At 36.9% G+C, this 27,736-nt stretch overlaps 1 protein-coding gene across 6 annotated transcripts in view; it reads left to right on the top strand.

The window, feature by feature from the left end:
* gulp1b (GULP PTB domain containing engulfment adaptor 1b) overlaps window positions 1-27,727 on the top strand; it is a 118,273-nt gene extending 90,546 nt beyond the window's left edge. Inside the window, exons 4-13 of one of the 6 annotated variants that reach the window (XM_009302212.5) lie at window positions 829-900; window positions 5,903-6,001; window positions 10,885-11,022; window positions 11,116-11,232; window positions 15,368-15,454; window positions 15,684-15,869; window positions 19,320-19,452; window positions 19,926-20,020; window positions 20,874-20,884; window positions 25,765-27,727. In XM_009302212.5, the coding sequence (XP_009300487.1) occupies window positions 829-900; window positions 5,903-6,001; window positions 10,885-11,022; window positions 11,116-11,232; window positions 15,368-15,454; window positions 15,684-15,869; window positions 19,320-19,452; window positions 19,926-20,020; window positions 20,874-20,884; window positions 25,765-25,786 (960 nt within the window). In that variant the 3' untranslated portion in view covers window positions 25,787-27,727. Of the gene's footprint in view, window positions 1-828; window positions 901-5,902; window positions 6,002-10,884; window positions 11,023-11,115; window positions 11,233-15,367; window positions 15,455-15,683; window positions 15,870-19,319; window positions 19,453-19,925; window positions 20,021-20,873; window positions 20,889-25,764 lie in introns of all 6 variants that reach the window. The other 5 variants (XM_021477027.3, XM_005165809.6, XM_021477028.3 and 2 more) reach the window with 5 other exon arrangements.
* The last annotated feature ends 9 nt before the right edge of the window (window positions 27,728-27,736 follow it).

Here is a 27,736-nt window from a genome sequence, read left to right as displayed (position 1 = left end):
TTATATTATGCCGTGTTTGTGTGTGTGTGTTTGTGTGTTTGTGTGTGTGTGTGTGTGTGTGTGTGTGTGTGTGTGTGTGTGTGTGTGCGTGCGTGCGTGCGTGCGTGCGTGTGTGTGTGTGTGTGTGTGTATTTGTGAGGAGCCCGCTTCACTGCAGCTGTTGGTATGATGGATCTAGTGATGTTTAAAGTTGTACTAAATGCACTTGAGAGTACAGTCAGTGTGTGTGTGTGTGTGTGTGTGTGTTATCAGAGCTCACTGATCTCCCCTTCTTTGACCTTCATCACAGTTTATCACCAGCAGACAGCACCAAACGATACACACATACAGTATACAGTAAACACTGTAAAATCCAACAGTCAACTTTATCAAATGAAATGAGTGTAGTTAACTCAAAATTGACTGAAAGTTAATTCTACTCATTTAAAAAAGAGTTTTGAACGCAGTGTTGAAGGTAATGAGTTAATTAACAACCTCATTACCTACTTAAATTGAGGAGGTTCACAGTATGGATTAGTTTGTTTTTTTTTAACTCAAATGGTTTGTAGCAATCGGTTTACTCAAACGGTTTGAGAAGACGTAACTTGTTGGGTTTTACAGTAATCAGTTAGTTTGAGTTCTCTTCATTTATTGGGTTTTACTATGCACAAATTGCTTTGTTTACTCAAATAGATTAAGTTCCCAGTGCTCATTAGGATTCGTTTTTGAACTTAAATGGTTTGTTGCAATCGGTTTCCTTAACTGGTTTGAGATTACAGTGTACATAATGTTGATACGTTTCTTAAATCAGTTACAGTAAAGGATTGTGTCTGCTGTGTGTTCATGCAGTTTTTGGGAATCACCGAGGTGGATCAGCCCAAAGGGACAGACATGGTCCGTGTGGCCGTCAGGAAGTTGAAGGTAATAAAACCACAGCGCTTCACTATTATGAGCGTTTATGGGCTATAAAATGCGGTTGCAGTTATTTTTGTCTGTTTATGTGGCTGTGATAATGAACTGTAAATATACAGACAGGTTTACTTACAATAGTAACATACTCAATAACTGGCAGCAGTTCAGATTCATGAAAGTGCCAGTTAACATGAGGCAAAAGCTAGCAGGACAAACTATACATATACAGTTAAAGTCAGAATTTTTAGCCCTCCTGAATTATTATTTTATATTTTTTCTCCAATTTCTTTTTAATGGCATGTTTCGAAACACAATAGTTTTAATGACCAGGATTCATACAGTCATGGAAAACCTGGAAAATCATGAAATTTTGACATGGCATTTTCCAGGCCTGGAAAAGTTTGGAAAAACAGAAAAACCCGCAAGGTTTTGGAAAAGTTATGGAAATTACATTTTAATTTAGCAGACATTTTTGTCCAAAGCGACTTAAGCTGCGGTCACACTAGAGCCTGTGCTTGCAAAATTCTGTCGTACGATGCTGCGAAAAGGGGCGGGGTTAAACAATATGATCAGACGTTAATAAAAGTGAGCGATTGCTCCATAATTTCAATTTCTTATTTTAAATGATCTTCTAGTGGTCTCACGCAATCACGTAATGCGATTTCAGAGGTAAAAATTCACCAAGCTTGAACTTTCGAATGCAATGAAATGCTAATCACATGCTTGTGTTTCTGGTCTGATTGTGGCTTTATAATAAAAGTAGTTACCATTAATTCTGTACATCATTTAAAATTAGTTTGAAAAATATCTATATATTGGAATATAGGTTAGTTGTTTTACGTCTTTTCTTGGCTAAAAACATGCTCTCACATAATGCTGTGTAAGCATCATCTATTTTACATAGATGTAAAAATAAATTTAAACTAAAGAGATTGTTGCGTGTTTTATGATATGCTGTAATAAATGTAAACATTCATTGTTTTTCTCATGATTTATCATGTATACGTAGACATTACATGAAACATTATGTCATGAAAATTTACATGAATGTCCTGAAAAATCTTGGAATGTTTGTAGTAAAAATGTGTATGAACCCTGAATAAATAATTTCTTTGCCATGATGACATACTATTTTACTAGATACTATTCAAGATGCTAGTATTCAGCCTAAAGTGACATTTAAAGGCTTAACTAGGTTAATTAGGCAGGTTAGGGTATTTAGGCAAATCATTGTATAGATTGTTCTGTAGACAATTGAAACAAATTTAGCTTAAGGGGACTAATAATGTTCCCCTAAAAATTATTTAAAAAAATAAAAGCTGCTTTTATTCTAGCTGAAATAAAACAAATAGGACTTTCTCCAGAAGAAAAAAAAACATTCTAGAAAATACTGTGGAAAAAATTCCTTTCTCTGTTAAACATCATTTGGGAAATATTTAAAACAAAAACAAAACAAAAAATCAAAGGACAATCATTTTGACTTCTAAATAAATAAACTTACATAAAACTGTTTCATAATAAATGAGTTGTTGAAGCTAAGAACATTTTAAGTTAAATATACTAGATGTGTGTTCCTAAGTGTGTAGATTTGCTGTAACTCAGGCCCCGTTTACACTAATACCTTTTAGATTTAAAACAGCATTTTAAAACAAAAACGATCCAAGTCCACACTGGCATTTCACCTAGCGTTACTAAATTGCTCTCCGTCCACACTATACCACTAAATACGCACAATGTGATTTTCACTGACAGCCCAAGTTTAGTCTTGTTTTAGCCAAGCTGTCTACATTTAAATGGCTATTAGATGTCAATTAAACACAAAATAGTATCTATCTGGGTATCTATCCAGGTGAGAGCAGCACACGTCTGACAGTTCATCAAGGATCTTCCGCTGGATTTCACTGTGGTTGTTATATTCAATTCATCTTGTCTATATCTAACACCATATTCCCCGACTTTGGTCTTTTGAATCTATTACTTGTTCTCAGGGAACGTGTTTCAGCTGAATGCAAAGATAAGTTAATATATTGAATGAAAGGAGGCAGTTATGTTAGGCTCCATTTTGTTACAAATGTGCATACAGTGAAGATGACGGTCATATAAATATGCAGCTACACGACGCCTCAACGTTTTTGGTGTCTGTTATGTTGTTAGTATAGAAAATGAAAACAGGCAGTTGTTTTCATTTAATTGTTAAGAAAGTGAAGCAACGTATCCAGTGTGATGCGAATGACGTTATAAAGTGCACTGTTCCCTTTGAAGATTTACCCAACCTGTTCTTGGGAGTTTGCTTTCCATATTAATCTTGCAAAGTCTGAACGTACAAGGAAAGGATACAAGACTGAACTTTGTGTACTTGATATTGAGACAAAGCCCCAATCACATAGACGAGTGTCCGCAGCCATGCCACCATTTTCAAATATCTCCGCTTTCCCCATTCATCCTGACATGGAGCAGCAGCATTTTGAAAACGCTCTGTTTTCACGGCTCAAAGACTCCGGGGTAGTGTGGACGTAACCGTAGCAATACTTTAAAACTAAAACGTATTAGTGTAAACAGCGCCTCAGAATTCCTTTAGTTGTATTTGCTTGAACAATGATGGTTTACTTCTTAAAACCCAGCAAACCGATTGTATAACCAAATGTTGTTCCAACAAGCTCCATAGAGCTTAAATCACCCAGCCAGCAAAAGCACACACACACACACACACACACACACACACACACAAAAGCTAATGCAACCAATAGAGAGACTCCCACTGCATCAGTTATTGCTTTTTAAATAAAGTAATATATATTCAAACTCTCTTAAGACCCCTACCCCCTCAACCCAACCACAGGCTTTACTCGACTGCACAATGGCATCCTCCCCCAAAACAGACATAACAAAAACCCTTTTAAAAGTAATTATAACAGAACATTAAACAAAAACAGATCCCCCTTGCAACATACTGTGCAAACACACATGAAATAACACTTCATTTCAACTTTTTAGCCAAGACCCTGAAGCAAAACTAGAAAGTATTGTACAAATCTGTTTGTATTAACTTGAGTTTTGAGTAAATACATAATACTAGCTTTTACAGTTACAAATCCTTAACTTGTACATTGGGACTAAACTAAAAGTGTGATTTAGGACAAGGAAAACTATCAAGAATGCATTATTGTATGGTGTTATGGCTTTTCATTTAAAAAATGTGATTATGATGGAAGTCAATTGTGCAAAAAGAGCCACAAACATAACGAAAGAGTAGTCAATTTGAGCCAGCCACTTTGAATGTTATCACTCGATTGAATGGGCATTATCAGTGTTTATCAGCTGATAGATATAGGCCAGTAGGCCCTTCTAATAGACTCAGAAGGCTGTTATCATCCATCCACATGGACTGTTAGCAATCGAGTGATAACATTCAAAGCGGGTGATTTGAACAGTGCACAATATTGTCTTGTTTTCAAAATTAATATGAGTTTTTCCTTAAAACAAGCTAAATAATCTGACAATGGGGTAAGAAAAAATATCTTATTTAAAGGTGCAGTAGGTGATCTGCCAAAAAGCTAACCGCTTAGCATATTATCTTTGGATGGCGGGGAGGGACTGTGATTCAAAGCCCCACCCCCTGAAATCGCGAGCGCGCGCAACAGCCGACAGACAACCCACTAGTTCAGGTCATTCACCAGTTAGTTAGTGCCAGCATCGTACAGGAATTACATTTATTATACTTAGCCACTCTTACATGCTATTTCAGAGCGAATATTCAGAGTAGCATGATAAACAGTATAGGAAGGCTGTCATTGTTAAAAAAAATGACCCATTGTGAATATAAAAGCAACTTCAGCTCAGTAAAGCAGGCTAGGCGGAATATCGCTATTTACTGATGTTTTGTTGTTAAACTAAATATAAATCTACATTATAGATGCTGTCAAAGAACCTTATGAAACTGAAAATAATCACATCAATCTTTCACCGGGAGATTTCAGTGGCTGAACAACACGTCTGTGCATATGTCATTCATAACAAAACACAATCTAACATAAAATAGTTTCAAAACAGAACATTACCTGTCTAACAGTAATACTTCAGCCATGGTGTCGTCCTTCCTCCAGCGTGCTAAAGTAATTCCAATATTGATTCAGGTATTTAAAAGTTTCAATTCAGCATTTGATTTCTCCCAGTCCGTCTCGTGACCGCGCGGCCGCTTTAAATGCAAATTATACCCGCGCCTGGCTTTACAGTAATCGGCCCGAGTTCGGCTGTCCTTCGGCGCCTCTGGCTCCGACTCGGCATCTGCCAGTGGCCCGCAGCTCGCTCGCGCACATGCGTTTGTGATGCAGACGGGCACGTGCTAATGGCGGATCTGCGTGAACATATGCGCAGAAGTCCGAATTTACATTTGTTGACAGACAGTCTGATCAGCTTATCGGAATTAAGGGAGATGACGGTCCGACTCTATTAAATTGGATGAACATTTTTTAGTTTTAAAAATAGTTAGTTAGTTTTAAAAATAAAAAAACCTAAAAAAAATTTTAGGTTTACCCAGAATATAAAAATACATATAAACACATTGAGATCTTTTACTGTTGGACTGTGAAGAGACTTTCAACCAGCACAACAAAAAAATGTTTATGAAGACAATCACCTACTGCACCTTGAAAAAGAAAAAATAGTTTGCTTACATCAGCAGAGTAATTTGCTTATTTTAAGGAAAAACTTAATTAACTTTGGCATATTTCTGAAAACAAGAAAACATTTTTTTTCTTGTCTAGAAATTGCTTCTTGACTTGTAGATTTGTAGCTATTTGGACTAGAAACTATTAGCAAGAAAGCATATTTTTGCAGTGATCATGTCCTGGATATTTTCACGCATTTTATGTCCAGAGTTCTAGAAATGTGTTGAAGCACCTCATTTTTACCTGACACTAAAAAAATGGTGAACACCTCCGGCTCTGTCTGCTTTTGCCTTGATAGTAAGTGCTTGCGCTGCATGTGCTGAATCGCTTTTTGTTTCCCTCAGTTTCAAAGGCACATCAAGAAGTCAGAGGGGCACAAGACTCCCAAAGTGGAGCTTCAGATCTCTATATATGGTGTCAAGATACTGGACCCTAAAACTAAGGTAGGATTTTTCAAATATTTAGCAAAATATCAAAACATAAATGAACAGAGAATGTATATGTCAACATTATATTGAAACATCTGTTTATATTTTCTAAAACAACTAAGCACAGAGTTACAGGATCAGAAACATATCAATCTGTAAACATTTTTTTACGGATAAACATGCTTTATGGATGTGACCAAAAACGTTTGCACAGTACACAACATTCTGTGAATTAAACTGCACAATCCAAAAGAAGCAATGCTAATCAAAAGGATAATCGTTGGCTCACTATAGAACAAATGTGGTTGATTTTATATGATATTTTTGCATTTATGAGGAAAAAGCTTTGTTATGGATATGACACCTCTCCATTATGGATGTGACACATGTGACACATGAAATTGCCACTTGTGTAACTTTGGTTAATGTGGTGCAGTAGTTGGTGCTGTCGCCTCAAAGCAAGAAGGTTGCTGAAGGCTGCTGTGTGGAGTTTGCATGTACTCCCTGCATTCGCGTGGGTTTCCCACTTAAGTGAACTTAAGTGAACTTAAGGTTTTAGCATTACATACAAAAACGTTTTATTAAAACTAGTATTATATTATATCTGGTATGAAAATGTCAAGATTAAAGTATATTGTCGACGCCAGTAGCCTAGTGGTACTGCCCACTGACATTTAGCACCAACGTGTTAACGGTGACCCGAGTTTAATTCCCGGCTCGAGGTCCTTTGCTATATTTCCTATATTAAAAATATATATATATATAAATATAACATAACCAAAACAATTTATTGATTGAAATATTGTGGGAAACAGCCATTCAACAATTGTCATACATTTCCACTTTTAAAGTAAAGATGGCAGGTTGTTTGGTATCCAAATCATCTCAAACAGTCTCTTTTGTCATGTTTAATGTAAGATATTCTGATGGATGGCCTCACGGTACATCTGTATCTGCGTTTGTGCAGGGGAAAACGCAGCAATAACCAAGGGCGATTGCTTCTGGGCATCAGGATTGCTTCTGGGCATTTTAATACTCAACGGGGAAACACAAACACTAAGCGAATTTGCAATTACATTTGAATTTCATCACAATATCCCCCTCTTAGACTTCAATCAGTTTGTTATGCTGTAACACTTGGATGAGGGAGAGGATTTACTCTACAAAGACACAGTGGAAATCATCACTAACATTAAAAGGTTACATTCAGTTCATCACAAAGATCCTCATTGGATGTTGACTTTTGAGTTAAATATTGAAACTAATGTTATTGTTGTATAGTTAATGATTTTTTATTAACCTTGGAAAATGAAGCAGTTGAATGGTAATTAAAACTGGAACATTTATATATATATGGAACAAACCTCAACACTGTAAAATATAATATATAAAAGGTGATCATATTTACACACAAGCATAATTTACAGTCACATGCATGGCTGATATGAACAACTATAAATAAAGACATCACAGATAAGAAGAATAGGTCATCATTAGGTTTTGAAACAGTTCTCAGCATGAATATATCCACTATTCAGAAAGTATCTCTAGCTTTTAAGTTTTCATTTTGTTCTTGGGTGTAAAATGAGTGGCGATCAGGAGCTGAGATGTGTTATTTTGAATGTTGTGATGAGAGCTGTTGAAGTTCTTATCGAAATACGTAGTCAACAAAGTAATGTTCTTGTAGATTACACCCAGACACAGTCTGATGCTTTCCATTCCAATTCAAATCACAGAAGAAAATGATGTGTTCCAGCTTTTTATATACAGTAGGTATACATACACTGCAATTTACTTTACATACATACATATTCAATACGAGTTCAGTTTCACACAAGGGCTGTTCTTTGTTGTTTGTTTTTCAAATAGCCTGAGGTGAAGTGTGATACTAATTCTATAGAAACGTTCAGTAAATACCGTATTGAGCAAAGGTTTTAGGCCAATCTGTTGTTTTACTGATGGTACTGTATATGTGAACCTTTACCACAAAACCAGTAATAGATGTAGATTTGTTTGTCAAATTTTGTAAAAATTGAGATTTATAGAGGGTGAATAAATTATTGTGTTATAGTTTGTTAGGACAGGTGTTACTGTAGGTTAGTTTGAATGATTTTTGGTTTTAATTGTTAAAGACATGTGAAAGACAGTGTTGTAGAGAGGCTGTTTGTCCTGGTTTGAGCTGCTTTTCTACCGGTGTTGTTAGCAATATTGTCTGGTGGACTTGTGAATGCTGAAAACTACAGAGAGGTTTTAATCTAATAATGGTAATGGTCATAGTTTTCATTTTCAGCATGATTATAATCAGCTAATAGCAGCGAAATCCTATTTGGAGAAAGAAAACAGCTGATGAAACACTGGCAGTCAGGACATGGCCTCCACAGAGTCCAGGCCTGAATGTTATAGAGGCTGTTTGAGATCACCTGGACAGAAAAAGAAAGGTGACACTCTAAACCTAAAGAAGAGCTCGGGAAAGTGCTAAAAGAAGCCTGATATTACAAAGCACATTATTTTAGAAAATGGCAGGACAATTAGAACAAAGCAGTTCAAGCTGTGCTTGTGCCAAGGGAAGCCACATTCAACAGACGTTTGCTTGGAGGAAGAGGTGTGCTGTTGTTGTTGTTTTTTGTACATATTTCCTACATTTTCTGTTTGTTTTTATTAAAGAGACTAAATAATTATATACTGTGCAAAAGTCTTAAGCCAACAAAGCTGGTATCGTGCTTAGGACTTTTTAACATAGAGTTAAGTAATGTTAATTGTGTAATATATTAAATATTTGTTTTTATCATATTATCATATTTTGGCAACACAAATATGGCCTACACAAAGAAAACAGCAGGACTGTGCAGATTTATTGTTTGACTAATATCTGAATTATTCTTTTTTTGGACGAATCAAAAACATTTTTTATATACAAGATAATTCGCCCAACTATTCTGTAGTCATAGCCTGCCTTTATTTTATCTAAAACATTCATTGATGTCTCTCTTTTGTGTCTCTCTCATTAATGATCGTTTAAAGAAGGTTGTTCACTGTTAACGCTCACCAAAAAAAAAACTAAAAAAAAAATGTTTTGCTCCTTGTTAAGCTACTGATTTAAAATGAGGTAAATCAACCCAATTCCAGAGTTTTTTTTAGATAACTTAATTGTTCTATGTTCAATCCACTTAAATTAGTTTAAACAAACAAAATTCAAACAAATAAAGTAAAATTTTAATTTGAATTTAACTTTAATAGAGTTAAATTAAGACTTGAGACACAGAGTGGAGTTGACCACGATGATAGGGTTAGAGTCTGGTGAAGAATGGTTCCAGAAAGCGGGCAAAACAAAAACAGAAGCAAAAAAATAAAATAAACAAGGTAAATAACAGGGTAAGAATGTGGTAAGATCTGAAAACATGGTAAAAATCATGGTAAAAAAACAATCTTTTCTTTTTCTGGATTGCTTTTTAAAACACCCATTTCCCTAAAACCGGTTGGGGTCAACCGGTGCTTCAGAAAAAACTATTGGTTGGGTTTAGGGAAGTGGGTGGGCGGGTCAATCGGTGCTTCAGAAAACACTATTGGTTGGGTTTAAGGAAGGAGCAGGGTGGGTAAGTCGATCGGTCAGTCAGTCAGTCTATAAACAGCAACCTCTGGTGGATATAGGTAAGAACAGCAGATGCGAATGGAACGTGCGAGAGAAATTGGCGGCCTCTGGTGGATTTTGCGAAAACAAAAACTGCAAAAAAAAAACGAAGCTCCTGGGATGTATTTGGCACTCTCCAGAAATGTACATAGCGGTACAATTGAATGAGCCTGGGTATGACTTAGTTGTACTCTATGAAGGTATTTACCTTGACTTGTCGCATAAAAATCATACTTAACACTTTTGACATTCAATTTTGCTACAGAATGCGAGGGTGGTGTAGGGTCATATAATAAGCTGGTTATATGGTTTTCATTGTAAAATACATTACGCCTATGAATTGTCCCTGTAAACCATGGATACAAGTGTGTGTGTGTGTGTGTGTGTGTGTGTGTGTGTTTGTGTGTGTGTGTGTGTGTGTGTGTGCAATCAAAAAATTACTTTTGCTGCTTGTTCAAACTAGTTATTTAAAATGAACTGAATCAATACTGGGCAACTCAGTGGTGCAGTAGGTAGTGCTGTCGCCTCACAGCAAGAAGTTCGCTGGTTCGAACATCGGCTGGGGCAGTTGGCGTTTCTGTGTGGAGTTTGCATGTTCTCCCTGCGTTCGTGTGGGTTTCCTCCGTGTGCTCCGGTTTCCCCCACAGGTCCAAAGACATGCGGTACAGGTGAATTGGGTAGGCTAAATTGTCCGTATTGTATAAGTGTGGATGATTGTGTGTGGATGTTTCCCAGGGATGGGTTGCTTGAGAGCATCCACTCAGTAAAAACATGCTGGATAAGTTGGTGGTTATTCCGCTGAGGCAACCCCAGATTAATAAAGGGACAAAGCCGAAAAGAAATTGAATTAATCAATGAATCAGTCAACACCCTTCTTGAGTTGACAACTTAATTGTTTAATGTTCAATCCACTTAAATTTGTAAAAACAATTAGGTTAATTATTCAATTTGAGTTGGGACAACATGACACAGTTGTGTGGAGCCCAGTATTTTTACAGTGTGTATGTGAGTGTTAATCTTTTATTATTTACTTAGTTTTTACTTGTGAATTTTGTAATAAGCATCAAAAAATTGAATGCTTTTAATTGAAAGTTAAATCAACTAATTCTCTCACGCTATGAAAGAGCCTTAAAAATGTAAACCCCTCAGCAGTAGAATGTTTCCTCTGGGCTGTTTTGGATTTGTTGCTCTTTTCGGTTTAAAATAGGTCCGTGTTTAGCAGTGAGCTTTTAATCAGCGAGTTTCTCCTCAACTCTCTTTCCTGTTCCAGGAGATGCTGCACAACTGCCAGCTTCACAGAATGTCCTTCTGTGCAGACGACAAAACAGATAAAAGAATCTTCACCTTTATCTGTACCGAACCCGAGACGAAGAAACACCTCTGCTACGTGTTTGACAGTGAAAAATGTGTAAGTTAAACAATTCTGTGATCTCTTACAAATGTTATGTTCAGAAGAAACCCTGTTTGCTTAATGACAGCAATGTTTGCACATCTCACGCAGGCGGAGGAGATCACTCTTGCTATTGGACAAGCCTTTGATCTGGCCTACAAAAAGTTTCTGGAGTCTGGTGGGAAAGATGTGGAGACCAGAAAACAGATTGGAAACCTTCAGAAGCGAGTAAGATTATATTCACGGAAAGCTGCTCACAAAGTTCAAGATTAAATTGATATGCGGCCAGAATACATTTGCACACGGACACACTGATTTCAAGGGAGATTCTTCAATTGTGGGCAATGCCATGTCTGTGGAATTTTAGCAAAAATGTCTTTAACGTCTTTAGTTATTTAGAAGAGATTTTAGTTTCTTCAGTTTTCCTAATGCGGTGAGAATTCCCACATCATAAAAACTAGATGTTACAAAATACCAATATGGTGCAGCTAAATATTAACTTTGATATCAAGAGTTCACACTTAGCTGAAGATTGATTATAAAGCTTGTTTGGCATGCTGTCCTGGGAGAGAGCCCTGAGCTCATGAGATCCTCGAGCCCGGGGCTCCCTCCCGTTGCAAGGCGGGAGGGGAGTTTGAGCTCAGGTAGATCTCGAGAACTCCCCTGTTGTAGTAACCAATGAACAGTAAGTGATTGCTCTTTGGAGATAACTACATACTAGAAGCATGTCTATGGTGCCGATTTGGATTAGTCAATTAACTTAATTTGCATGTTTTTGGACAGTGGGAGAAAACCAGGGAACCTGGGGGAATCCCACGTGAGCACGGGGAGAAAGTGCAAACTCCACAAAGAAATGTCTGCTGGTTTGGTAAAGCCTGGAACCAGAGACATTCTTGCTGTGAGGCAACAGTGCTACGCACTGGGCCACCGTGTCACCCATCTAGGAAGTAGGAGGAGTAGGGGTGGAAGAGGGGACTCTTCAAAACAAATATAGCAGTGGAATGAAACCCAGGGTATTTATAGTAGTTTAGGAATCGTCTGATTGGAGCATTGTGAATTGGATAATGCGGATCTGGCCGCTAGCAATCATAAGCACGTGATCCTCTCGAAATTAGTTTATACATAAACTTCACATAAACGGCCCTGGGAGTAAGTATTATAATTTGTATTACGTCTTTTTAGAAGCACCAAGTGTGGCCATGGGACAAGGGTGTCAAGCAATAAAATATATGGCAGACATAAAAATCATTTGAAAAATGAAAATAACAAATGATGAAACCTTGACAGAAAATTTCTAAAATGGTTTTAATGTTATCTTCAACTTGAAAGCTTTAGGTTTTAATAAAGATCAACCCTTGAGACAAAACAGTGCCCAAAGTTAAAGAAACGCCCATCACTTTGAGAGCTGAATCTTGGGAAAGTCAATAAACAACAACATGGAGAAAGGCTTGCGGTTGTTTTGCGCAAGAAAGTATGGAAAATAGGGATGTGACTGTGCTTTTTGTTGACTGGTGACGGGTTTGCAGGGGGGATTTAATAAGTTTTGATCTGGCATCCGAAAAACTTTTCAAATAGCTGTGAATACTGCATAATATTTGTGTGTAAAAGGCCCATGTCAACTGTAATACTGTTTTACAGCATTGATATCAAAGACGTGTGATGAAGAACTTTTTATTGTCACTCTCTTAAATTGGTACTTATTTTGAAAAAGTTTTAGTCAGTTTGTGTACTATGTTTTTTTTTCTTATCAGAGCTGGTTTAAGCTAAACGTGTTAAATGTGGACAAACCCAACATTTGGGTTATTTTTTTATTATTTTAAATTCAATATCTACACTCAAACACAACTTTAGTACTGATTTTAAATTAGTTAAAAACACCCTCCTTACATTTTTTAGGGGACAAATTATTTATCTTCAATCCACTTAAATTTGTAAAAATGATTAAGTAACTTAATTGATTTGTGTTGGGACAACATGAAGGAATTTTGTGAAACCCAGCAGCTTTTATAGTGTAGTGGTTGAGTTTGTCCATATTTAACCAAGTGTGTCTGTGCATTCGCATCGAAGGCAGTGAGAGTGTCAAAGTTTGCTCTGGCCGGCCTGGCGACAACACTGTCTGCCTTCACAGCTCCGGCAGGGTGAGCGTCAAAATTCACTGCATTGATCTTGTATTTAAAGGGGCCGTTGCAGCATATCAGCAAATCACTTATATTCCTGCAAAAAAACCTTCTTTCTACTGTGAAAATGCTGCACACTTTTTATCAAATTCATTTAACAATGGAAGATCAAGTTGTTGCGTGTGTCGTGGCTTTGCTTCACTTATCCAATGTGTCCAAATGTCTGAAATACTCTAAAGCAGCAATACTGTTGTGTACTGTCGTTATAGTTGCCATGAGACTCCGCTTTTTAAAGAAAACATTTATATATAACATTAACTCGCTAGTAACCTTTTAATGTATGTCCCTGTAAGAAAACAGAACAGAAAAGAGAACAGCTTCATAGCTCCTTACCATAAAGTTGACTTGATTTCAACTGTTCTCGACACCCACACCGTCAAAGATGCACCGTGTCACTCCTCGTTGCTTATTGCCCCCGGCTCCGATTGAAAATGAATGACTTTCCGCTACTTTGACGCTCTTGCTGCATTCGATGTGAACACAAAGTTAAAATAGCCCAGAATTTGCCTAGTTACCATTACCATACTCAAACTCTCTCCTCTATATCCTTATGGGATATAGAAGCATGTATCTTTAGGAATATCTCCGGAAGTAAACAGGTCAACTGGTGTTTTATCGATTTGTCATACCTTGTCAGAGTGTCCTACCTCCCATTTAAAAAGTAGGTAGCACATTTTGATGAGGCTCATTCTGAAAGTGTACATACTGTATACATTTCTGGAGAGCGGCAAATATGTCCCAGGAGGTACATTTTTATTTTGTAGTTTTTGTTTTCGCAAATCCACCAGAGGCCACTGTGTACGCTTTTTGAGATCTCAAATTTCTCCCACGATTGTCATTCTGCTGTTCTCATGTAAATCCACTTGAGGCCGCTGTCGATTGACTGAATGACTGACTGACCGATCGACTGACCCACCCTCCTCCTTCTCTAAACACAACCAATAGTATTTTCAAAAGCACAGATTAGCACACCCAGCCACCCACTTCCCTAAACCAAACTGTCAGTTTAAAAAGCAATCCAGAAAAAGTAAAACCCTCACCTGATTTTTACCACGTTTTCAGATTTTACCACATTCTCACCCTGTTATTTACTTGCTTATTTTATTTTTCGGCTTCTAACCATTCTTCGCCGGACTCAAACCCCATTGTCGTAGTCAACTCCTCTGTGCATCTTAAGTCTGCCGACTTACATGGCGAGGTACTGGACAAACTGGTAACAGCGGGGAAAGTCCTCCATCTGGAGGTAGGCAGACAGGCAGCTGGTAAGCGCGAAAAGGAATGGCGTAGCATTCGTTTAAAGGTGAAATGCAGCCATACATACTTCTGGCTACATAATTCGCGATCTCTAGAAATGTATATAGGGCTACGTTTTCAGAATGAGCTTATGCTGCTTTCATGACGCAATGTGCTACCCATCAGATTTTGCCACCAGTGTAATTTTTATAATGTGGAATAGTGTGATATGAAGCTGTGATATCGCGCTAACCTGGGCTTGACATTAACACCTACCAGCCCGCCAAATGCGGGTCGATTTTAGCTGTGGTGGAATAGACAGACACCCCCACTACCCACGTTTTAATTGCCAGAGCTGCCTCGTCCCTGAAGATTAGAATGTTAGTTTAAGACCGTTTGTCAATAGACGCACAAATGTGATCTTAGAAGCAGCTCAGTTGATACTTGTTGTTGCAAGCCAAAGAAAGCAGGTGAATACTAAATGAGAAGATGACCTACCTAATGCCTAACCCCAACCTCAGAACTATTTAAATGCAGTGTTGGTAGCATGATCTGGTCTGTTCATTTTCATTTAATCTTTTACAATTGCTTTAACTTCTGACACACTTTTTTGGTTGCATTCTGGTTTTCACTGTGGTACGGTATTTCGGATGTCTTTTCTCAACATTTAGCACTCCCTCACTCCTGATTCCAGTGTAAATACCTCTACTGCGTACCGCATTACAATATAAATGCTCCTTTTCATAACATATACTGAATGCCACTCAAGACGCAGCTCCCTTTGAAGTCTAAATTTGACTGTAGGCAAACCTTAGCAGAATTTCATTGGCTCATAATCCCATAAGCGGGCTGTGGGGGCGTATGTATGCCAGAGACTTATGTAAAAATGTTTTCATGTGAAAGACAAATGAAAATCAGAGTCTTTTTGTGCCATGTGCTTATGTCAATTGAAGATTCAGGATTTGGAGATGGAGAACTCAAAACTGAAGAAGAAGCTTAAAGAGCTGGAGGATCAGCTGACGGATCCGCGCTGCTCACCAGTACGTTCATTACAAAATGAAACTTGCTTATCATTCCAGTCGAATACTGCTGTTTCCTGCTAATCTGAGTGATTCTGCTCTCTTTCTCTTCATTGAAATGTGTTTGTTTTTTCTACTTCTTCATCTACACCACCACTTGTTTTCTATCTTTCTCTCTTCTCAACCCTCAGTGCTGTTTTTTTCAGCTCCTGCATGTTTTAATGTCTCTAATGAGCCATGCGTTTTGCAGAGAGCGTCTACCTTGTCCTGGTGTGGTGAAGATGTCACTTCCCTGTCCAGCCTAGAGATCTCTTCTGTCACTTTAACACCTGTCAGCTCGCCCGATTCCAGCCAATCAGCAAGCTTGCTCACCCCGCCACCTGCTAAGCCTACCCACTCACAGCCCAAAAGTGATTACATCGTGCCACGGCCTCGTGTAAATGTCTTGCACTCAAAAATAATAACACGGTGCACCTGTGCATGTGATTCACTTGCTGTACAATGTTAAACACGTTCGGTTTCCTTAAAGGAACAGTTCAACCAAATACCATCATGTTGGTCCAAATCTAAATGTCTTATTTTCTTACATGAAACATACAGGGAGTTATTTTGCTGAGGCTCCAGACTATTAGTTATTGCAAATGGTCAATCTATAAAAAAAATAGTGCTGACAAAGTAATTAATCTCATTCAAAATAAAAGTTTCTTTTGAATTAATAAAAATACAGAGTACACACACACATACTTTATGTATAGATAGATACACACATGCATGCACATATTTAACAAAATATTTATTAAATTTAGATATAAAATTCATCTGTATATGTAAATAACTATATCTCTAATGCCTTATCTATAGAAAAAGTGTTCAGATTTAGATTTTAAAAGAGAGTTTGATGAAATGGCTGTCCAACTGTCCGACTTTTAAGGCTGATTTATACTTCTGCGTCAAACGCTGGCGTATGCTACGGCGCTGACGCATAGCCCTTCGCCGTAGCCATGGCCGTCACTGACGTGCACCTCTCAAAAAATGTAATTACACGTCGCAACGACGCGTAGCGTAAGCTCTGTGATTGGTCAGCTTGGTAACGCTGACGAGTCTGGGCGGGACCGAGAGCCGCGCGAATTGCGGGAGCGATTGTTTACAAGTGTAGAGTCCCGTGAAGGAGCTCCGGATGGAAAGTTTTGTTCTGTGTTTACCTCATAGTTAAAGTTGTTGCACATGTTCCTGCCTCAAAATGAGCGAGTTTGAGCCTATTGTGCATCCCGGAAGTGTTCAGGAAAAGCTAAAAAGCAGCGAAGAAACTCGACACAGAGGAACATTTACACCTCACTGCCAACTAGCGTTTCGGAAGTGTTAATGCAGACCAACAGAGACAGCGCGCAGAAGTATAAATGCACAGCCACGCGCGTTGCCTGCGCCGTGAGTTACGCCGGTCACCTGACTCAGAAGTATAAAGCAGGCTTTAGTGAACGCAAATGAAAACGTCCCTTACCTCAAAACTCATTATTAGAAAATTATAAGAAAAAGAAACACAGTGTACAGTCGTAAGTCTAAGTTGCATTCGTAAAGTTTTTTTTTTTTTGCACATCCGCAACGGCACTAATTTGAATGAGTCTGATTTACTACGGCATCTCCATTTCACGAAAGCCTAAGTTAAGGTGCTGTTCTTTTATCCCACATGGATGCTATGAGGATAAACAAGAGACAAAAAAGAGACCAAGACTGTGAAAATGAATGAATGACAACTTCTAAAAGTGTCTGTAAGACGCTTAGTAGTAGACCAGTAGACCTTGTGTTTTATTTGCTAATTTAAGCTTTTTTTAAAAAGATAAATATAATGTATGAAACTTCATATTACCTATACGCCTGATCAGCTTTTTAGAGTAATGGACAATACACAGATATTAAAGTTTCACATTGTTTTTCACTACATTATTTGAATCTAAGAGGCTTAGCTTACAATGTTTTGCAATGTTTACATTGGTCTACTTACATTGAATCTAAATCCCAAATATCAGAAATGACAACAGATTGTTAAGATTTAATTAATGTCTATTTTAATGTTATTGATTAATGCACTTGACAGATTTCATTCATTTATTTTTCTTCTGCTTTGTCCCTGGTTTATCAGGGGTTACCGCAGCGGAATGAGCCACCACTTACTTGAAAGAATTATATATTTTTAATTTTAAGTGTTTTATGTTTGGTAAAATAATGCATTTTATGTTATGTTTGGTAAAATAATTTCTAATTGCATCTTTAGTGATATTCAATAGGTGGATTTAGAGGTTTTTGCAAAAAAAAAAAAAAGCACAAGTGGATTTAGCTGGTTTTGACGCAAAAGAAAATCTACCTTGTTAAAAAAAACAAAGAATTGTTTAAAGTGCATTTTTGAGGAAAAAAAGGTATTTTATTCACAAGCTAATAACCCTATCATTACCTATAAAATAAAACTTCTGAGCGTAATCAGAGGAGCCTGATAGAAAATGCTCATTTACAAAAAAGAGATCTGAGGGATTTAGGGGGTTTTGCATCTGAACTCTTTATATATACAGTTGACGTCAGAATTATTAGCTCCCTGAATTATTAGTTTGTTAAACATAATTTTAGAGATATTTTAAAAAGAAAAAAAAATTAAAGAGGGGGGGGGGGGGGGATAATAATTCTGACTTTAACTGTATATAGTGGAACATATATAACTGAGTCTTCTGAAAACATATATGTCGGAGTGGAACAACCATAGGTGAACTGTTCCTTTAACCTTGTGGTTCTCAAATTTTGGGTGACATTTTTTCCAAAGTAAAATAAATAAATAAATACATATAATTAAAACTTTTGGAGACTAATCTTATGTTCAATGTTTAAAATAATAATAATGTTAATTAACTAATAATTCAAATTCAAACATGGACAAATGCAGACAACGTTTTGTTTTTCCTAAAAACATGGAACAAAATGTTAGTTGTGTTGGGTAAAGTTAATTTTTAAAGTAATATAGGCATATTACAATCTTAAGTCTCTTTTAAAAAAGTAACTAAGTCACTTAGTTACTTTTTAAGGAAAGTAATATGAAAATAAATGTTTTTTTTTTTATTGGATTTTTTTCTGTTACCCAACTCTGGTTGGGAATAACACTGGTTATGTTGCAGTAATACATAGAGTAACCCAAATTAAATAAACCAGCTTAATGAATAAAACACAGTACTGCTTTTTATGTGAATTATGATAACCCATGAAAACCTATTTTATTATGACAAATAAAAAAAAAACTTAGCTAAACTTAGCCTAAACTGGTAACCACAAATTAAGTAAAGCTATTTGTAGTAAAACTGTTAATCAAATATTAATCAGTATGCTAGAAACATGGGTACTGCCATATTACTATACTAAAGCCATGGTTAATTGTCGTAGAACTGGCTGTCTTATAACCCAATATAATTTTTTTTAATCTGTCATTTACACACCCTTATGTTTCTGAAAATCGCTGTTGCTTTTCATCTGTTAAACACAAGATAGTCTGACATTAACTGTCTATCTCTACTGTCAAAGAACACTGAAGTCCTTAACAGTAGTTCATATGATTTGTAAGCGTTATTGATTTTATGGACAAGTCAAAAATGAACTGAAGTCTTGTTTTTAAATAAGGAGAATGTCATTTGTTTACACATTATTTCTCACGTCTATCTCAACAACATTTGAGAGCATATGAAATCTCCCCACTTTTTGAGGACCACTACTTTAAACATTTCTTACAGAAGTCTTCAAAGTGTGCATTTAATTAATGTGACACAATAATACGTTTAATATAATTTACCATTAAATGCTTAACGAGCTGAGTGCTATTTTCTGTTTCTGATACCTGTGTTTGTCCCCGTCATAGACTGGAAGCATACAAGCTAGAGCGCCCTCTACTGACATATTCGATATGGTTCCGTTCACTCCGGAGTCTCCAATAACAAGACGCCTGAATTTCAATGGCTTCTCTTCTCCGTACCTGACTCCAAAAGACACAGGTGGGGGCTCTTTATTTCTGCAGTCTGACTTAGATAAATTAGTCACATTTTCAACCAAGCTGAAGGCAAAATCCGTAATTGCCAGTGCCCTGCTTCTCTACAATGATCCATTTGAGTGGAAAACAAAGGTAGCTATAGGTGTTGTAAGACCTTTGGTAATAAACTTGTAAACTTTGCATTATAGTTCCACTGCACATGTTTTTGTATAGTATATTTGGTAATATAAGTTTTTATTAGTTTATGTAAATTGCATTTTGTTGGTTTAAACTTTGCCGGGTGCACTCAAAAAAAAATCTGATTACTGTTTGTTTAGACTACTTATTTGAAATGAGCTGAAACAACACACTGCTTGCGTTTTGGGGGGGACAACTTAATTGTTTTATGTTCAATCCACTCAAATTTGTAAAAACTATTAAGTTAGCTTAATTTCTTCATATTGACTTAATATTAATTGTGTATATATACCTATACAGATATAGACCTGTTTGGAGCTGAACCATTTGATCCTTTCATCTGTGGACCTACTGTCTTCACTCCAGACATGCAGTCCAAACTTGACGAGATGCAGGTGAGCACATTTACATTTTTTCAGATTTATTTATTACATTTTTATAACAGATTTGTGATTACATAAGCAACAATGTTAAAAATCAGATTATTATGATTATGTAGTGATGTAATGGCAGATATGCTAATGGCTGATTATGGAAGCTTATTTTATCTGCAGAATTCCAAAAAAGAAAGTCGAGTTTTGTTACACAATTCTCAATTGTCTCTCCTCAGCTGCAAGTTTTATCTTTATATCACATTTACATGTTATAAACAAGTTTACATCTTGCCATTTTTTATTATTATTGTGAATTTACAGAATTCAGACTTTCCTTTTTTCTCTTTTAGAATTGTTAGAAACAAAAATATTGTGGAAAATAAATAAGCAATTGTAGGGAAATGATGTGACAGAAAGTCTCAGTTTTCTTTTAATATTTTATTTCCATGGCTTCCATACTCAACCGATACATATATTGTTTTTGACACAAAAGTAAATACTAATTTATTCTGTAAGTTGTTCTTGAAAATAGATTATTAATGAATTCTAAAAAACACAGGAAAAGAGATGCCCTCAATAAACATACAAAGCAGATGCAGCCAATACGACTGGCAGGAAGTAATAATGAATCAAAGAAGGCATATGAGCAGTATGTGGTTGGTAACTTTCATCCCACTGCATTATTGGCTGGTTTTAATTCTGATTCCAATAATCCAGAGGATTATGGAAGTTTCCTTTCTGACAGCATCCTGCCTGTTATGAGATTATTAGACCCTGAAAGTATCATTTGCACTTCTGTAAAAGCCTCCAATCCTGTATAATTCAATTATCTTCATCTCTCTTTTCACTCTAAATGCCACCCACAACCTCTCAGCGGCAGAGATGGTTTGTATGTTCATTTGTGATTCACATCACAGTCTGTTCTCTAGGGTTTAGATTTGGTTTTAAGATGTTTAGGTTTACAAGCATTCAGTTGTATTTTGTCTCTCTGTGTTGGACCAACATGGAATCTGCAGATTATCGTGATAAATTCATTTGAATGATTCTAGATGTTAAAACACACTCTAAAAATGTTGGTTATGTACACACAGTAATGTGTAAATCGCTGTTCTGTTTAGAAAAAAGATCATCCTGATTTTACGTTAGGGTGATCTCCAAAAGAAAATGCATTTGCTTTTATCCTCCTGAGACCCAAAGAAATTGTTGCTTTTTTTCTTTTGTTTTTTCTGTGAATGCCTACATTGTATGGGTTATAAAAAAAAATGTACAATTTAGAGTTTTTACATTTTGTTTTTATTTTTAATTTTACAGCATGTCCACTGTAGTGGACCACAGGACCATTTTAGTTAAAAACGACCACCACTCAGACAACAAAACTGTACAGGATATGGCTGTAAAGAGATATTAATCCAATATTAATGTAACAAAAACAAAACAAAAGCCAATTTTTTTCTTTTGTATTGAAATTCCTGGAACAGTTTAGCCTGAAAGAGAGCCGAACTCAAATAAAATAAAATTAAAAAAAGAAGTGAATCCAAAACTAATTTAACATAAAAGCGATTTAAAACTGATTGTCATTCTCTAATTGTCTATAATTGTCTGATTGTCAGACTCTAAATCAGAGGCTCCCTCAACTATCGGATATAGCAGTGGTTCTCAAAGTGGGGGTCGGGACCCCCCGAGGGGTCGCGGGGCAATGAAGGGGGGTCGCCTGGTGATTTCCAAAAATCTATTTATTTTTATTAAACCATAAAAATTAACATATTTTATCCATAACTATACTGAAAATAAAAATAGTCGTTTATAGTTACTATATACTATATAGTTACTATAGTAGCTTATAGTTACTAGTTCTATTGAATTGCGACCCCTGGGGTAATTACATTATATTAAAGGCAGCAATAGCGTCAGATGCATTTTGATTTTATACCATCAGGTTATACTTTCTGGCACATTTAAAGCACTGACACAAATTTAATTGGTGTGTCTGCGTCATTGCATGCAAGGTTTCTGTATTTATAACCACCTCAGAGGATATTGGGGGTCGCGAGTCACTGGCATTGTTATTTTGGGGGTCGCGGGCTGAAAAGTTTGGGAACCCCTAGGATATAGAATCCTCTCTGCTTCAGTTCTGCCTCCTACAGCATGCAGTCATTAATTACATTCAGATGGTCCTGGTGTCCACTATTGTGGACATTTAAAAAAGGATGATATTTTGAAACACAAACAAGTTAACAGCTTTGAAAGCTAAATGTATTGTTCCTGACACTTTAATAAACCAATATATACTGTATGTAATAAAAAATAATAGTAAAAAACCATTTAAAAAGCTAAATTTTACATACCTCTCTCCTTCCAATAAAATGTGCTTTTTTGTATGTCGGCCATTTTGGATGCAGTGTAAGAAGTGGTTCCTAGCATGCCAGCCAATCAAATGACATATCACTAGAAAGCCCAGGATGTCCTTTGAACAGTACAACAGGATTTGACAGAGTAGCTCAAAGAATTCAAAGAAAATTCATGAAAACGCAATGTTCTCTACAGAGGACACAAGCTAATGGGCGGGGTCTTAGGAGGATGTAATACTTATATGTGCAGCGTAGATCATCATTTGTATCATTTGTAGCATCTTATCTTATGAACTCAGATTATTTTGATAACATTAATCAATCAAATCACAGAGTTTGTTTGGAAGTATGCAATATATATTTTTTCACCCTAAGGAACAGTTTTATGCACAATCTTGTGACATTAAATGTCGTTTTTTTTTTTTTTTTTTTAGAGTTGCATTCATACAGTGTCATTCAAACCACACCAGAGCTCATTTTGAAGTAGACTGGACTCAGCATTTCACAAATCACATTTTGTTTCTTGAAGTGCTCTTTCAAAACTCAGATGATGTTCTTATTAAGCTGATAAAAAGAAATAAAAAAGGGACACCACACACTCAACGGTCACAGCTTGGAGCTGATATTTGATTACTTTTTTGGGATATTAAAATTCTCCAACAGAAACTGATGATTATGTTTTTGTGTTTGGAAATCTGCTTGCTGTCAAGACAAGCAGTTTGGTGATATCTAGAACTAATTTAGCAACTGTTAAACATTGTCTTGGAAACCGCTTGAATTTTCGGTTTGTAAAAAAAAAAGAAAACATTAGTGTTTCAAACAATTGAGTGTGGAAGTGCATATTGTGTCTTTTGGGACACAACTATTGTTAACAAACCATGACAGCTTTTATTTAAAATGTTTTGAATCTTAAAAATGATATGCAAACAAGTCTAAAAACACAGTACTGAAAAGTTCTGCTGTCATAACAAGCTGAAGAACTCTAATCTGGTACTGTTTGTAACCATTATTTTAAGAGTGCGTATTAAACCTGAGCCTTAAAATGAGCTCCAAGAATTTCTGTCCCTGACAGGCGTTTAATTGTGCAGTTGCAGATTCCATGTGGTTCTGGTTGTTGCATGCTTGTTGTCCTGTTGTTTACACACTGAAATAGAGTAGCGTGCAGCTGCAAGCACAGTTTCATTTCATCCCCAAGTCAATTCTTTTGCAAATTGTAGCATACAGAAAAACTGAAAACACACTAAAAACTTGTGTTTTTGGATGAGAGAGTGCTGCAGCCGTCACCTCAAACACTAATTTGCTACAGTGTTTATCAAGATTGTCCTATGAGCTTTAAAAATGTGATTTTTCTGTTCATTAAGTAAGGTCTGTGGTGACGTAACCTGCCTATTTTAGATGTTGGATGTTTAAATCTTGTTAATTTACTCATATTGATTAAAGAGGTTTTTGTGATGAAGTTGTGTTCCTGGGTAATTCATAAAGTCAGTTGCAATCATCACTATGAGTGTCTAAGAAAGCACATCTGAAAATGAAGTGAACCAAGAATTGAGTGAAGGGACAACATTAAACTGTTCAAGTTTTTTTCATTGTTTATGTAAAAGAATAAGTTGATTCTCTTTGTGAAGTTTATTTATAAATTAATTTCGAGTGGAGCACGTGATTATGATTGCCCACAGCCTGTCCCACATTAGCTAATGCTGAGATCAGCCTGCATGATTTTCAAAGTAGTCATGTTACAGATGTTTTCACACTGCATGACTATCTGGGCTAGCGTTTCGTCGCTGCTTTGTTTACACTGCAAGATGGATCTGCAACAGGGGATTTTACATCGCATGACTTTACTATTGGAAGAATCGCCGACAACTTCGTCCAAACTACGTCTCACAGCCAAAAACACGTAGTATATCTTTTGTTATTAACTACATAATGAGAAAGAAGCCTTTAATGGGGTAGAAAATTTACATATTTGCTCACGTGGGTTTAAAGGGAATTAGCCATTTCTCCTCAACGTTGTTAATAAACTAATTTCTTTCTGTATGAAACTTAAACAGACACGGTTGCTATTAAGTCCTGTCAAACCTCCATTAGTTTTTCCTCCAGGTCCAAATAAACCAAAAAAGAGCGCTTTAAACTTCTCCCCCAGCCTCCTGCTGGACTGCAGCAGGTATACACACACGGTCACACGCACACACAAGTGAATGCCGCTCTCTCATTGGCTGTAGGCGATCGATGATGTTATTTTCAGTCAAAACTCAATTCACACGGCATGATTTGAATCACCGACAGATCCAGATATTCAGCATGCCAAATATCTCGCAGGCATTGGCGACTCATCGGCGATTCTCTCAGATCGCGTCTTTGATAGTTCATACTGTGTAATTGTCACTCACGTGCACGAGCAGCGATTTGCCTGTGATTTCAGGCATTTGTCTGCGATTTCTCGAGCCAAAATCTGGGCTAAAATCACGCAGTCTGAACTAGGCATAACACATGATTCACCAATCAGATTTTTAACTTACTATAAATGACCAGGGCGAGGCAGTGGCGCAGTAGGTAGTGCTGTCGCCTCACAGCAAGAAGGTCGCTGGTTCGAGCTTGGCTGGGTCAGTTGGCGTTTCTGTGTGGAGATTGCCTGTTCTCCCTTATTCATTTATTTTCTTTTCAGCTTAGTCCCTTTGTTAATCTGGGGTCGCCACAGCGGAATGAACCGCCAACTTATGCAGCATATGTTTTTACGCAGAGGATGCCCTTCCAGCTGCAACCCAAATCCATACACACCCATTCACACACACACTCGTACACTACGGTCAATTTAAGGCATACCCAATTCACCTGTACTGCATGTCTTTGGACTGAGGAAAACTGGAGCACCCGAAGAAAACCAAGCGAACACGGGGGGAAAATACAAACCACACAAAAATGCCACCTGACTCAGCCTAGTCTTGAACCAGCGACCTTCTTGCTGTAAGGCGAACGTGCTACCCACTGCGCTACCACACCGCCCAATTATTATTGTGTATACATTAAATCTAATTTAATTAATTAATTAAACCAGAACTGTCAGACATTTGAACTGTCAGTAAGAATGAGTTTGCAGAAGAGAAAAGCCTGAGGCTGTAAATTAAAGGTAATAATGTTAAAAATAGTGTAGTTTCTTACACAAGCTGATAATTAGTTTCCTAAAAGCTCAGTGACATAAGGGTTTTATTTTGCATGGTATGCTTTATGATTACCGTTGACTTGCATGTTGTCACCACATTTTCATTTAAAAATCTTAATGTTTCATTGAAGAAGAAGCTACATCTTGAATTGCTTGAGGGGAGTAAATTAACAGCAAAAGAGGTTTAAACCATCCTTAAGATCGTGGCATATTTTGAGCTCACAACTTAGGCTTTTTTTCTCGTGTTGTTTCGGCAGGAGGGGTTCCAAATGGGACTGACTCTAGAGGGGACCGTGTTTTCCCTGGAGCCTGTGGACAGCCGATGCTGATTTTGAAAGACAAATGTTTTTGTATACGCTGTGATTCTTGACCACGAAACCCTCAAAATAAATCACATGAAATATTTAATTTTGAACTGAGTTTTAAAGAAATGTGGCAGGAGCCTTAATAAAGGTTTATAGAGGTCATTTCTATTTTTATATAATAAAATCAACATTTGAGATTGTACATGTGCATTTGATGATTTGTGTATTTTGACTTCAGAAATTGTAAAAAAAAAAAAAAAAGAGAGAGAAAAAGAGAGAAAAAAAGAGGGAAATATTCTAAATGTGGTCTGACTAAACTTTTTCCAGGGATTTAACAAAAGTTGGACCAAATTCATTCACAGTCAAAACATTACACTACCTGACAAAAGTCATGTCGTCGATTCCAGTTGTAATAACTTGACCAAGTTGATCATTTGGAAAATTGGCAGAAGGCAGATTTTTCTGCAGAACTGCATCCCAATCATCACAGATACTACAGAAGACCTACTGGAACCCGCCAGGCCCGGATTGGCTAATCGGGAGGACCGGGAGAATTCCCGGTGGGCCGGTCCGTTTTTTGGCCGCGAGGGCCGGTGTCCCTAGCTCCAGAATCTGTTGCTCTCAGCAGTCACACTTTTTAAATTAATGTATTTATTTACTTGACCACAGTCTTCTTATTCAATATTGTACCGCAGCTTTGCTCTTTTTATCTATTTTCTCGCAGCCTCGTGATGAAGATGCAGCCTGCAAATGGATGATTTTATTACTGTTGTGGTCGAGTGGTTAGCACGTTAGGTTTCGACTCCAGCGATCCAGGTTTGATCCTCGGCTGAGTAATTTTTTATTTTTATTTTTATTGGTAAGACATATAATACTGTTAGGGTTGTTGAACATTTGAAGTTTTAAAGCAGCTGTTTTCTCAAAAAAGACGTGATAGTGTCATTAGAAACTGAATTGGAAATCACCTTATTTCAATATAGTCAGTCGTGAACTGAGGTGGGCCGGTCTGAGGCTTGAAACTCCAGGGCTGAAAAGGAGTCCCACTCCGGCCCTGGAACCCGCATGGACTTCTTACCTTACAGAAATCAGGGAAAAAAGAAAGATTATGTTTTTGGGTTACAATCAGTATGGGGGCGTCATCAACAGTAGGGGGTGACATCATCAACAGCCTGAGGTATCAAGACATTTGTGCTGCCCATTACATTACAAACCACAGGAGAGGACAAATTCTTGAGCAGGACAGCGCTCCTTCTAATACTTCAGCCTTCACATCAAAGTTCCTGAAAGCAAAGAAGGTCAAGGTGCTCCAGGATTAGCTGGCCCAGTCACCAAACTTGAACATTATTTAACACGTCTGGGTGAGGATGAAGGAGGAGGCATTGAAGATGAATCCAAATAACCTTGAGGAAGTGACAAGACTTTTGTCTAAGCAAAGTCAGACCTTACTGTCCTTATGAAATAATTAAAAATCAAGGCATAATCATATTTTATTTTGGTGAAATGAGCGTAATCTAAAGGCCTTTGCCTTTCATATAAGCCACTTCTGATACCAACTGATGAAATAGAAGTCAAGTTGTTATTTGTTGTTCCTAAAACTTGAATAGGCGACAAGACTTTTGTCAGGTAGTGTATGCTTAGATTATTAAGTGATTGCTCATGTTGTAATGGTGCAATCATAAACTAAAAGATACATCTAATCTGTTACTATACTAATCGAATTCATGGTTATAGTTTTCATTTAGCCTTTAAAATCACTGTTGAGTGTGTTTTTAATTCTGTATGTTCAGTAGGAATTCCTGGGGCTTTTCATTTATATTTCCTGAAGATCACATCCTTTTCACTTTCATTAATGCGTGTTTTAATATCTGCTAAATGTTTATTATTTTCTCTGATGAATAAATGAAAACTGACAGCAGTGTTAAAG

This window comes from Danio rerio, chromosome 6, assembly GCF_049306965.1.
Source record: "Danio rerio strain Tuebingen ecotype United States chromosome 6, GRCz12tu, whole genome shotgun sequence".
NCBI lineage: Eukaryota > Metazoa > Chordata > Actinopteri > Cypriniformes > Danionidae > Danio > Danio rerio.
The sequence above is the reverse complement of the archived record's forward strand: the minus strand, read 5'-3'. Positions and strand labels throughout refer to the sequence as shown.